This window comes from Furipterus horrens, unplaced genomic scaffold (genome assembly GCF_987537825.1).
Source record: "Furipterus horrens unplaced genomic scaffold, mFurHor1.1.pri manual_scaffold_15, whole genome shotgun sequence".
NCBI lineage: Eukaryota > Metazoa > Chordata > Mammalia > Chiroptera > Furipteridae > Furipterus > Furipterus horrens.
In genome coordinates, this window is record NW_028327185.1 from 6536778 (window position 1) to 6550612 (window position 13835).

The following is a 13835-nucleotide window of genomic DNA, read 5'->3' on the forward strand; positions in this document are numbered from 1 at the left end:
CGCTATGAAGGTGATTCACATGTATCTTGGCCTTTACTCAACCAACAAAGGTCATTACAAATAGAATATTATTATTAGTCCTTAATAATGACAGTGATTACAAATCAACATCTTAACTAAGAGAATTTGGAATCTCTGACATTATGAAGCAGATGGTTCAGAAATAACAATTCTAGGCACACAGTAAGAATGACATGCTTTGCGTGGCTTTAAAGTAACTGCTAAGATGTTAGAAAGGGCACATCAGTTCCATTCATTTTTGTTCACCTTGTAAATAGGTTGGCTCATTGCCAGAAATCTGAATTCATGGGAGAGCCATTTAACTCTTCAAATAAGTTGATTCAGTATTCTAACTTACACCAATGCTTAACATTTCAAATTAGTTTACTGTAGTTGAGTTGATCTTAAAAAAAAAAATCAACCTTTGGGAAGAGAGAGGTAGAAGTCAGTCTGGATTATTAGAATTCATAGTTCACTCATGACGAATTTTAAAAATACATTTTTCTTTCAATACTTTGTGTTCTAAATTAGGTAGAATTTATAAAATATGCACTGAAGTAACACTGACGGCACTCTGGTGGTAATAATGATGAGGTTTATTTTTGTCAAAACGTCAGGAGGACACATTAATTGTGGTTGGTCAACCGTGAACTTCAGACTACATTGTCCGAGGTTAGCAGATTATTGGGTGACTCTCCCTGTTAGAGAATCCACACTCAACCCCCGCCCCCACACACATACTCACCCCCCTACACCCACTCACACACACCCACACACTCACCCCACACACTCACACACACACACACCCCCAGACACACCCACATGCCAAATTCAACAAATACAACACCGACAAGCTTTGCAATCAGAGATTTGTTCGGGACCTCACCGAGGCAACGATGGGTCTCCGGAATCACCCTCCACACGGACGACATGTGACACAGCCTTTCCGACCGACCCCACTTCGGAAACCCGTGGGCGCACTCACATTTGCCTGGGCACCGCACATACACCCGCATAAATCAAGCTGAAAACGTTAGACATCATTGACGTAGGAGATCAGAATAAATAAGAGAAATGGGCTGTTCTGTATACCTCGAACAGCTGAAAACTGCCGAGAAAGTGTAAAAGGACTGAAAGGTCTGTACTTGAGCACCAGGAGTGTGATGAAATCGTTCTTCTCTCACCGCGGCAGGACAGGATGCAGTCAGGGGGCTGCAGGGACCCGTCCGAGCCACGTGCATAGATTTCTGCCCCGAGAGCGGCAGCTATGTTCTACTTTCAGAGCAGTGGGATGGAGAGAGGACGAATAAACACAGCAGACTGGTTCTTCTCTGCTTTCCTCAGGCGGGTTTTCCCGAGGTGGGTATGGCGGCGGTGGGGGCCGCGGGGGCGCTTTTTGGGAGAGGAAACCCAAGGCCTAGCCCTCTGGGCCTCTGCATGGCTTGAATTGGCTCCGTGGGTCCCTTGCCATCACGTCCAAGGCCTGAGCCGGGTGTCCACCCCATAGTCTGGAGCATTCGATTCCCGATGTTGTTTTCCGAGATGGGCTGGGCGTTTTCTCCCACAAATCCTGGAATTAGAAAATGACAAGAGACGTTAGCACTGACACAGGCCGAAGAAAACCATGTTCGCTTGAAGTTTTTCTTTCAACAAGGTACCGGGAAGGGAAGTGGCCTGTTGTGGTTAAGAGATTAGTGAAAAAAAAGAGCCAGGTTAGAGTTTCAGCTCTGCCGCTTAGTAGCTGATGAAGTTACCCCGCTGCCCCCACCAGCAATTACCGGGGCTTATTAAACAGGTAAAGAAGAATGAAGCTTGGCTGTGCCCTTGGTAACAGCCACACTCCTGTTAATAATACTGCTGTTGTTCAAGAACTTGACATTTTATTCTTCAATTATAGTTTGCATTCAGTATGATGTTGTATTAGGTATACAGCATGGGGGTCAGACAGTCATATACTGTATGAAGTGTCCCCCTTGGTATTTCCAGGACCCACCTGGCACCCCAGAAACAGATGCACAGACAGAGAGCAGACGGACGGTTGCTGGGGTGGGGGGAGGGGCGTTGATGTAAGAGGTGAAGGATTAGGAAGTACAGATTGGTATATAAAATGTAAAAAAAATTGTGTCAAAATACTTCCTTAGCATACTAAAAAAAAAAAAAAAGCCACTAAATTTTATTTTGAAATCACGATGATGGGGGGACCAAGACAGACCTCCAAGGCACCTAAGTTTTTACTGATCAGCTCCTTCCTGATCAGGTATGTTAGGTCCAGTGGTGCACTAGCACTCTGTCCCACATCCCTGACTTTTTAGTGATTGCTATGAATTAATTTATTTCCATCTCTAAGCTAAAGTCAGATCCAAGTTCTAATGCTACTCTAGGCTACCGATCTCTTTAGTCATAGTTATGATACACATGCTAACAAAAGTTCAGATTTAAAAGTTAATACTTAGGGAAAATATAAGGCCCATTTAAAACATCCCTGCAGAAACTGCTAAAGTGTGGTAAATGTTCAGTTCTAAGGTGAACAGCAAATGATAACTGATTTGCTATCACAATTTTAAAAGGTTGATGCTTGAGGTGTTGTGTTTTTATACAGGCAGAAAAGGATCCACCCTCTCTGTTAGAAAAAAAAATGCCAGTTTCACTTCTCTTCTTAATGAAAATAAAGCATTATCTTACACTTTGAAGAGAAACAAAATAGGAGAAACATTAAATTTCTCAAACGCTAAATCTTTCCACATAGAAACACTGACTCATGAGAAAGCAAAGCAAAACGAAAAAGCAATGGGTTTTGTATACAAGCTTCAAAAAGCAAACAACAGATGTTTCCTTTTTCTTCGAAAAAGACTAGAATAAAACATGCTGTTGGTCTCTCATCCTTTTTTTTCTGTCTTCTTTTTTTTTTTGCTTTTTATCAGATTAAGTCATGGCCATCCCCCTCCCCCTGCACACGCCAACCACAATTTCCTGGTCTTCTGCCCCGGCAGCACCAAGTCCTTTAAGGCTCCCCTCCCGCCCAGGGCAGTCAGAGCCTTAGCCTCTCACGGGCTCCTGCTCCCAGCCCTCTCTCGGCGCTGGATCTCTTACATCTATTATAGCGGAGTTGGTCTGTCCTCTCAAATCTTCCAAAAACTATTGTGGATGGTAATTTACTTGCGTAATTGGCTCAAGAGATGAAAATCTTGGGGCGGCCTCTCTCAGCCGCGACTCTGGCCAGCTGACTGCAAGCCTAATTGGCAGCTTGTTTAGTCATTTGGCTGCTACAGGGTTGTATTGATGTTGGGTGAAGAGCCTGTGGAAGGGGAGCCGAGTCCCTGCCCCGTGCTCAGAAGACCTGCAGCGGTCCAGGCTCCCTCTGTATCCGCCCCTCCCACACTGCCCCCCAGCGCTAGTAGCTGAGGGGCAGGGCTATTGTTGTTATTATTGGTGATGCCTTTAAACTTGCAAGTTATAATACTGTCCTCTATTCTCAGTAACTAATTAAGGAACATAGATTTTGATTACTGTTTTTAAGAAAGCATGAAGTAGGAAAAGTGGTAGGTGTCACTACTCTGTAAGTTTTTTTATTTTTATTTTATTTCATTAGTTCATATAGTGAAGCCTTACTAATTCAGACCATTCTACATTTTATCAGCAAACATTGCAGGCGTTTTTCATGTGAATTTTGTTCATTAAAATCAGTTCAAAGAGTTAATTGAATATAAAATCAAGGCACTTTTTAAATAAAAATTTAACATAAAACTGGTTGGTTTTTTTTCGCTGACGTGATAAAACTTTGGTACAGAATGAAAGACATGGTCTGTATCAGCATGTCTGGAAGGGGGTGTTTTTATTGACATGTTTTGGTTATTCAGAACTGCATTTCTTATGGAATAACTACGTCTCAAAGAATAAGGTTTTCAAAAAACTAAAAAATCAAATCTCAAAATCAGACTGTATTGGTTCAGAAGGCACGCAGGGATGTTTACTTGCTACAATGTAGTCGGGACCATTTAAGGCCTGTCTACAATGTATCCAGCAAGGCAATTATAATGGGCCTCAGAGAGATGAAGTAACCCGACCTATACCACACAGGGAGTACATAGCTAAGATTCACCTTTGGTTAAGCCTGCTCTAAAAGACTATGCTTTCCTTCCCTGCGTTGCCTCCCTATGAGAACTAATGACAAATAAACAGTTTCAGTAGAGATGCTGTTCCAAACCATTAAAGAAAAATTATTTGGATTATATGTGAATTGTAATATTACCTCCCCTCCATTTGCCTATGGATAACGGCACACACACATGGGAAGTCTTGGTTAAGTCACAATATAATAATGTCCGTGGCTCTTAAGAGTACCAGTGTCCCCAGTATCCACATTCCTTTCGCTCTTCCTTCTCAGACTGAAATGTTATTGGCTCCCCTATGTATATATATGGCTCCACTTTACAGATGAACTTAGGACATCTGAGTCTAAATGTTACCATTTCACTGACTGCCCATTGAACCTAAAATATATCACCAAAATTTTTCACTACGTCATTTCTTCTGCCTCATTTTCCCCAAATGACTGAGATTTTATTTTCTTCACAAATTTCAAACTCCTGGAAAAACTGCTGGACTGAACTAGAACAGCCAGTCTGTCTGAAGAGAGCATTTCTGCTCTCCCGAAATATTGCAGGACTCCTTTTGACACAAATCCAGCTTCTCCGGCGTTCTTTGGCTGGTATTTAAATGGCAACTTATGTTTTAGTTACATTTATTTTAAACAGTATGTACTGAGTTTTGTTTTTTATTCATTATGACAATCCCTAAATTTAATTGATTCATTTACTCCATTTACATTTGTGATTGCTGATATACTGGGATTTACTTTTATTACGTTACTTAATGCTATTTACCTTGCTTTTTCTCTACATTCTTGTTTCCTTCTTTTTTCCATCTGACTTTTACACACCCAGATGAATCATCTTCATCATCGTTATTATTTTGTCATTCAATATTAGTTTAGCTTTATGCACGCTTACCAACTTTGTTTATCACAATTCCTTCTTGATATTCTTTTTTGTGTATTTTTCTTCTGTCTGACGTATTAAATGTAGTAATCAGTCTTTACTAAAAATGTCTTTATTCCTTCCCCACTCTTGGAAATAGTTTAACTGGATATAAAACTGTAGGCTGATTCTGGTATTTTCCTTCAGTACTTTGAAAGTACTTTCTCATCTTCTGGATTATACTCCTGGTTTTAAGGTAGCTTCATTCCTTACTAGGTTGTATCTTTTCTCCCTGGCTGCTCTTAAGTTCTTGTCTTTGGAGTTCTGTCTAGGCCTGACTTGATTTGTATTTACTATTTCCTGATTAAAAAGCAAGCAAACTTGTACTTTTTGAATGTGAAAGTTCATGTTTTTCTTCAGCTGTAAAAATTTTCATTATTGAATTCTATCAATATTCTCCAAAGTATTACAGCTGCTTATTTTTTCTATTGCTTCTTGGAATCTATTAGACAGATGTTGAACTTCACTGTCCTTCAAGTCCCCCCAGCTGTTCTTTTATATTCTTCATATTTTCATCCCTCTGTGCTCTTTCTGGGTTGTTTCTTAAGATTCCTTTTAAAAGGCACTATCTTTCCCCCGAAGCTGTATCTAATCTGCTGTTTAACCCATCCAGTGAGTTTATAATTATCAAGACCTTTTCATAATAAACAAAATAACCTCAAATTTCTATCTTTTAACTTTGCAATTGCCATTTGTTTTTGAAATTTCTAAAAATAATTCTTTAAGTTTTGGTTAATGAGATCATCTTCAGTAGGTTTCATCTGTGGTGATTCCCCAAGCCATGAACCTTTAGAGTGGTTTTGTATTTGCTTCAAAGACCAATATTTTATGTTACTATTTTGGCTTGGTGGAATTTTAAACTAGCAACTCACATAAGGGTAGGCTCTTGGTTATAAGTTTCCCTTTTCTACTTGGAGCGCAGGCGGCAACCGGATTCTTTATTTCCTGTGCGTGTGGACGAGTTCTCTGTCCAGTCGGCCCTGTTCTAAGGATAGAACGGTCCAGAGGCTCTCACGTGATGGGGCCGGCTCCCGGCCTGGCTCCCTCCCCCGGGGACAGCAGCCCACGTGCCACCAGGTTTCTGAGACCGGCAACACCAGAAATGGTCCTCTGCGGCCCCCACATACGTCCAGCCAACACTTAGGACCACTTTTGGTCTTGAACATTTTCCTTCCTGCGTTCTTATCTAAGCATCTGAAAAACAAGGCTTTCCATTCTATTCAGCCCATCCAGGTATTGTGTAGTTTGAGGGTTTTCTCGTTATTTAGTTTTTCTGTTGGCAGGAACAGCAGTTATGTTCTGTTTGATGTGTGTGTTTACTCTTTCCTTAAATGCTCCCTCTGCCAAATGGTAGTGGAGAGCTATTTAAACCTCTACTAAACATGTATCTGAAAGTTAGTTTGGTGATCCATGTAACAGGAGGTTCAGATATAGCTTGGTTTCCAAATTAATGACAACCATCACCCCCCAAAGTGTGCCAGTTTTAAAATCCTGGAAGAGATAAAATAATTGACAGTGGTCATATAGATCCAGTGATTAAAAAATAAAAGTATAATCATTGGTAAAATACATTTGGACAACTGGAACATGTCATACCATGCAAAGAAGCTTGGCTACACCTAACGTTTCTTTATGGTGTTCAGTGTGACTTTTAACTAAAAGTGCACCAATGAAAAATCTTCCCCCATTATCATAATTCACAACCTGCCTATAGTGCCTTAAGCATTCACAGAGATTCTTTTATTAAAATTTCAGGGGAAAAAAGTTGAAAAGTCACAAGAGCTGTACTGCGGCCTCTTGCCAAGAACTGGCATGCTTATGTAAACATGTTACCTTGGAGCAATATCTATACTGGGATATTAAACTTCAATAGATATCTTTCTGTGTAATTTACAAAGTAGAGAAAAAAGGTTGACTCCTAGGGCGAGTATTTTCCCTATGATACTATTTCACTAGAAAGCACATAGTACTAGCAAATACTAATTCTGGATAACAGAGAGTTTAGTCATGTATAAGAGACAAAATAGTTTTTAATGTGGTAACCACACGATCAATGCATACTTAAATCTTTTTATTGTCAATCCTCAATAAGCTACGACTTCTCCCAGAACGGAGACCGTTCCAACATTGCTGACTGCCTTCTAAACACGTGATAGCATTCCAATTTTGTTCCCTGCTCTTCTTCACCTTTAGAGATGACATTTTTCAAACAATGAAAGGCACTCTCCTGGCACACCTTCTGGCTTCAACAGCTCTCAATTTTCTAACAGTAAACATACAGCCCTTGCTACTAAGACACCCACCGTCTCTGGCTGTGTGACTTTGCATGGGGCAGAGAACAAGCCATACATTTAAAAATCGATACCTAACCTTATCAATATTCATTTTCTTTCGTCAATACAAAACACAGAGGTGAAAGAGCAGTAAATAACCAAAGCACTGAGATAAACTTGGTGTTCCTGTCACAATTAATAAATGTTCGCATGAGAACACCGCTGGCGACCTGCAGCCTTGCAAAGCGGCTGAGCTTCCTCTCTGTGCTGCTCCGAAAACGGGTGGGTAAGAGCGTCAGCACGTTAGCAGGTAAAGAGGATCAAGTCTGGGGTTGTTACTTTCACAGGAGACTTTAAACCTTTTTGAAAAATAATATTTATTATGCATACAACATATAACTTTATCTTTAGGGTCTTAAATTATCATATAAACCCCACTTGGAATTATAAAGTGAAAGTGCCTATTTATAATTTTCTGACAATTCTTTTGTTAAATCTTTCCTTAACCAGCTGTTTGCGTAATAGTTCACATATAAATCAGAGGGGATCACCAGACAGTTTTCAGGCTGTCCACCTTTTAACACGTATTCCATATTTTAAATGAGAGAGAGTTATCTTCACCCGAATTTTTCCTGCTTAAATTGAATATTGACTTAAAGGCAGAAGGAATTGTGAAACTATATCTCAATTCAGTGTGTTTTCTGGGAGGTCTATAAAGGAACTATAAAAAGGTGGGAGAATTCCCTTTAATTCTCCATGCTAACTCAGCTTTGGAAGCTTACAAATATAACTGACTCTTTATTATGAGGTTGACTATATTCCAGAATTTGAAAATTATAATTTCAGAGACAAGGTGATCTAGGATTCATAACCTCATTATCAAAGTGTATTTATGCAAAAGCATTTCTTACTTGAAGTTGAATAATAATGTTCACCTTAGAGCTGATTCATTAGTATTAGAAGGTATTATTTTAAGAGCTGAGGTCTTTTTAATAACCTCATTCTCTTCCTCTTTGAGAGGAACAGCTATGCATGGATTTTAAACATATGCTGGAAATGAGGAACATAATTCTCCTACTCCACTATTTTTTGAGTAATTACAAAAATGCATTACATTTCTATGAATTTCATTCCTTGAAGTGAAAAAAAAAAACCTAGTACTATCAAATTCCCAAATCTTAAGAAACCCACAAATGAGAGAGATAACATCTGGACCATGCTGGGCAAGTTTCTGCATGTTTTAGGCTAAGGTTTCATGTTTACACCCACACGCCATATCAGTGACTTCCTCTGAGGTTGTGGAGTTGTAACGTCAAGATCAGGTGGTAGAAATAATTATATTGACCTCCTGGACGATTCTGCGCTCCCCTCTCCCTTCAGAGAAGTGGGAAGAGCTGACCCTGACATTCATTGTCTCTTCCTCACTGCAGGCACCAAGGTGCTTCAGTCACGTCCTAAGGTCGTACTGTTTCTGCCACCAATGTTGAAAGCATGGGGAGGTAAGAGAATTGAGGGGGCTATTCAGCCGGAACAAGGCCATGAGAGGGCCCTACACCTGCCTTATGCAATATTTAAATTGAGTAACTTAGTGACATGAATTTTGTCTAAAAGTGACTACATGTTCCTATATAAAGAGATATATGAGAAGGATGCTAAGGAATATTCTGTATCTCTGCATAGCAGTATTTAGATCAATCTTCTCTGAAATTTGAGATGTGCCATAGTGTGTTCTAGTAAACATATGCAGAGAGACAGTCTGTACATGGACATTCTTCCAAGAAGGCCACAAGTTGTCACGGGTTTAGGGTTGTTGCAGACATAGATTTGAGACCTCCCTTTGCCCTTCAGTATTATTGATAGAGAAGAAGATGCTAACACATCTCTGAATTTCCACTATGTGGTATAAAGTGATAATAATAATAACTAGTGCATAAAGCAGTTGCAAAGACAAAATAAATGTGAAGTTTTTGGTCCATAGCAGGTAACCAGTGAGTGGCAAATATTATTCTGTATAGAAGGAAACAGATTCTACACACGGGTGTCGCTAACTTCCACTTTCTAAAAACTCAGTCCACCTAGATCAGATATTAACACTCATAATTTCATGGTGTAGCCCTTCCTATGGATGAAAGAGTCAATTATGAGTGCTCTAATTTTAAATTATTCCTCAATTTTTAGTGCTGAACTTTGGAATAGGTCCCCTAAATAGAGAATTTAGCCTCATATCTTTTATTTCCTTTGAAGCCCCCCTGTCAAGGTTATGCGTGTGTGTGTCTGTGTATAAAATTTACTTATATTTCCCTTCTCACTGCTTACTCTCCTGTGACATGGATCTTACCTAAATATTCTATAATTAACCATGGGGAAAAAATCACTTTTCCTACAAAGGTTTCCCCGGTGAAGAGAATGTTTATAAATCTGAATGGTTAAGCATCCCATGCAAGAGCCCGAGGCTGTTAATTCTTTGTAACTGACCAGCTATCTACATTGAAAACATTTTCTCCCAGTACCTTTGCTGCACGCAAATGAATGATGGTTAACTGCTGTTTGTTCCTTTGTGGGCGCCTGTATGTTAGTGCCCCATGGGCCCTCCCCCGGCTCTCGCGTGAGATCCTGAAATACACACGCGTCTGACTCATCCCCTGCACAACCAGCTTGAGTCAGTGCCCTTCTAGGACGGCTATGTGTCCCCTCTGGTACAGTGACCTCTCTCTGATAGCACGTGTGGTTTTCTCTCTGCCACACTCAGAATAGCAAGCTCTCCCCCAGTGCCCGGAGTCTGGGGTGCCAACGCTGGGACAGTTGTCACTCCAAAGCTAATAACATCGTCTAAATAAAAAGAAGACAGTGCTAAGACTGCTGCAGGGCTGGGACATCTGTGGACCGCTTTCCATCCACCGCGGCACGAGGCCTGCATTTGGAGGCCGAGCCTCAACTTCTGCGTTCATTACTATTAATCTCTTCTGGGGTGATTTGCCTTTTCATCGATTTCTGCCTCCTGGCCCCCCTCACCCCTCAACAAGTCTGTACATTTCTTGAGGCCAAAAACACAGCCTTTGAAGTTTCTGGGCTCTTTAACACCCCTCACAAAGCCTTGCATTGGGGCAGGTGCATAGCAAATATTTTATTGATTGGCGGCCTGAAAAATCTACAGAAGCAACGTGCAATCCATCCTGACCCTGAATGCAAATGATTCAACAGTTGCCTGTAAGTGTGCTCTTCTTCGGCGCAGTGATGAAGCATTATCTGTATCTTACTCGTGAAGATTTATGAACCTCGTATTTGTGCTCTGCCCCAAGCCCGTCTCCTTTACCTGCTGTCGGGGATCCGGGCAGAGGTGCCGCTTTCCTCCGCCGCTTGATATCTCCCGTGCATAAGGATCCCAAATGCACGCTTGTTTGCCTGTGAGTAATTATCAGAGAAAAGTATTAACAAAGGAGTGAAGGAACGAAACAGAAATGCACAGCTTGTGTAATCTGAACCTAAATCAAAACATTCCCCACCAAGATGGAGCAGCATCATAAAACCACCAATCTTGTTTATATCGAAACATAATTACGTTTGTTGACAAGCGTTCAGCGGCTAAATGCGCCATCATAAATTGTTACTGGAATGAATAATATAAAAGGAATGCTTTTTAATTTTCCAAACTGGCAATCTCTCTGGCTCAACATAAAATCAAGCACTGTTGCTTCTGACAGGAAAATAGCTAAGATTAATTATCTAAAGAGATCACAATATTGTTGCTAGGTTATCAATTGGTTACTAATGCTTTACTGTCAGAACAACATTTATTACAGGAAAAGTATGATCAATTTCTTTTAGGATGCTATGCGGCAGTGAATTCTCTTAAAACATTTTAAGTAGGAAGAAGGAAACGGCGATGTTCTCCCTTATAATTCATATGATTAGAATTCTTCAGTTAATTATCAGGTAGGTGAAGAAACATAATTTGAATGAATGCATTAATGCCTGTCTGCTGCTGCTGAACAGGCTAATGTGATATTGGATTCTATTTGTAAAGACATGGTATGTAAGAGCCTCCTGCTATTTTTGGAACTGGTTAGAATTAGATTAACTAACTCTAACTTGGCAGAAATATGTCAAAATGGTCATTAACATGCATAACTGGAGCATTTTTTATTGGCTTTTGTGGTGTGGTTTTGGATCACAGTGCCAAGGACAATCAATGGCTGTGATCACATTTACTTTTAAAATTAAAAATAAAATTGAAATAAAATCAGAAAAGACACACCCTTTCAATTCAAAATTAATGAATTCACTTATCCAGCAAGTATGTGTGTATTAGTATCTACTGCTGACTTAGCATAAGACCCCATGGTGGTTGTAAGAATGCAAAAAGCTGGAGAGAGAAGACAGAAAATACGAAGAAAATGATATGTTCAAGTCCTGTTATAGGAAGGGCATCAAGTCTGAGCAGGGAGATCACGTCCTCAGTGTATGAAGGAATCAGAGGCATAGGAATCAAACACACTCATCGAACAATGACCAAGACTTAACTGTGAATCAGAAAAGACAGCTCCTACCATCCCGGGCTCAGAGGTAAAAGGAGGAGACACGCATGGATAAGAAATCGCTCCACAATGCAATAAATCCACAGGGCCAGAGTAGCAGGCCATCTTTTTGGGAAAATTCATTTCACCTGAGTTCAAATTTGGGCATTGTCTCTCCAAGCGGAAGCTAAGGTATTTGAGGTATCTTGGAGTATTCTCTTAGTGTTCACATCGCGGCACCTAGGAAGTACAGTGGTCCCTCTCTATATCATGGTTCACTTATCGTGGCCTTGTTGTATCATGGGATTCTTAAAAATATTATATTTAATTATTTCTCACAGAGTTTTCACTATATCACGGGGTTTTGCGGTACTGTATACGTATATTGTTAAAGTGACATAGGTTTAAGAGTGTAGAATAAATGCAAGGTTCCTACTTCGTGGGGGGTCTGGAACGTAACACCTGCGATAGGTGAGGGGCTGCTGTAGTAGGCACTTACTACACTGATACTAATTTGATTTGATTTCCTTGATTCCTAGCTATAACTATACATTTTTTGCAATTTGTGTATCACTGATATTTAGTTTAACAATAAGCTTCCTCTAATGTCCTTAAAAGTGATAAAATAAATCGAGTGTTGACTCTTCAGATAATATATTACTCAAAACAAACATGATTCTTTTGGATAGCTCCATTAAATGCCAGAAGACTTGTGTCTACATTTAAAAATGGGATTTTGATCCTGATAACATCTTGAATCTTACATAAAAAAACCCATCCAATCAGGCTGTAGATTCAGATATAATCTCATGTTTCCTCTCTGATAACAGCGCTGAGAAATATCCTAGACTGGCATGATTGCCATTTATAATATCTATTAATAAAATTATGTCCTAATATTCTTAACTCGTTTGAATGAAGCCCATGTGACTCGTGTTAATATCCACTTCATCTATTTGGTATACAATAAAAATATTGTAATGTTGAACTGACTTTTTACTGTAGTCTCCTAAATGATATTCCTGACTCTAAACCGAGATTTAAGTTCAGTTCTGAGGTAGCATTTGAAATAGAGGCCATGATATTCTTTGTTTTAGCAGCTTCAGGGAATGATGGAGTTACAAGAGCCCCAGGGAGCATATTTTATTTTTTATACATGTTGGTTTCTTAGGTCTTAGAGCTGATCGTCTGAGTTACCGGGAACATGCGTGCTCGTTGCGTGCCAACTCCATATGAAGTGTTATGCTGACGATTTTCTTGTACCTTATCTTGTTCAATGTTCACAATAACGCCTTAGAGTTCTGAGAAAGCCGAGGCCCAGAGACACCATTATTGGTCAAAAAAAAAAAAAAAAAATCACATAAACAGCAAGTATTTGAACCAAGGAACGCTTGCCTCAAAAGAATCACATTTTCTGTCTTCTGTACTCCATCATTCAACTTAGTTTATTATACTCCATTTAGTAAATGTCTTCTGAAAATAAAATGTACGCCATAAAACAGGATTGAGAAATAAAGAAGATACGGTTTTCATTTCCTGGGGGTTAAAGTCTGTCGATCATGTGGGACAGTGGTCCCAACTCAGTATGCAAAGAGAATTCCGAAGCAGGGTGGGAGGGATCCCAGGCCCCAGGTGAGAACACACACCTGGAGGGGGGAGCACACACATACAGTGGCGTGTCTGGGGCTGTGAGAAGTTCAGTATGCAGGACCTGGGGCAGACAGAGGCGTGGGAAGAGATGACACCTTGCGCAAATCACGTCAAGTCTTAAGACATTCAACGATTCTGTCCATTCACAATTATCTTAAACTCTCCGGAAAGCAAAGAATGAAGCCGCCTGTCTGAATGAATTAATATAAATGTTACTGTATGAACAGAATCTTCAGTTCCTCTTTTTCCATGATGGTTTTCTTGGCAGATAAGTGAACGTTCTGTCTGTAGAACTTGCACAGACTTGTTAGCAAACGTTTCCTAGACTTGTGAAATAAACAGCAACGGCTAGGTAAGCCGGC

The 13835-nt window shown here is 40.0% G+C and overlaps 1 protein-coding gene across 2 annotated transcripts in view; it reads right to left on the reverse strand.

The window, feature by feature from the left end:
- Positions 1-811: 811 nt before the first annotated feature.
- Positions 812-13835, reverse strand: part of GPATCH2 (G-patch domain containing 2) — a 104133-nt gene continuing 91109 nt past the window's right edge. The window contains exons 7-8 of one of the 2 annotated variants that reach the window (XM_090263420.1): positions 10623-10711; positions 812-1570 (exon numbers count right to left, since the gene is read on the reverse strand). In XM_090263420.1, coding sequence (XP_090119546.1) covers positions 1341-1570; positions 10623-10711 — 319 coding nt within the window. In that variant the 3' untranslated portion in view covers positions 812-1340. The remainder of the gene's footprint in view (positions 1571-10622; positions 10712-13835) is intronic. The other variant, XM_090263421.1, reaches the window with a different exon arrangement.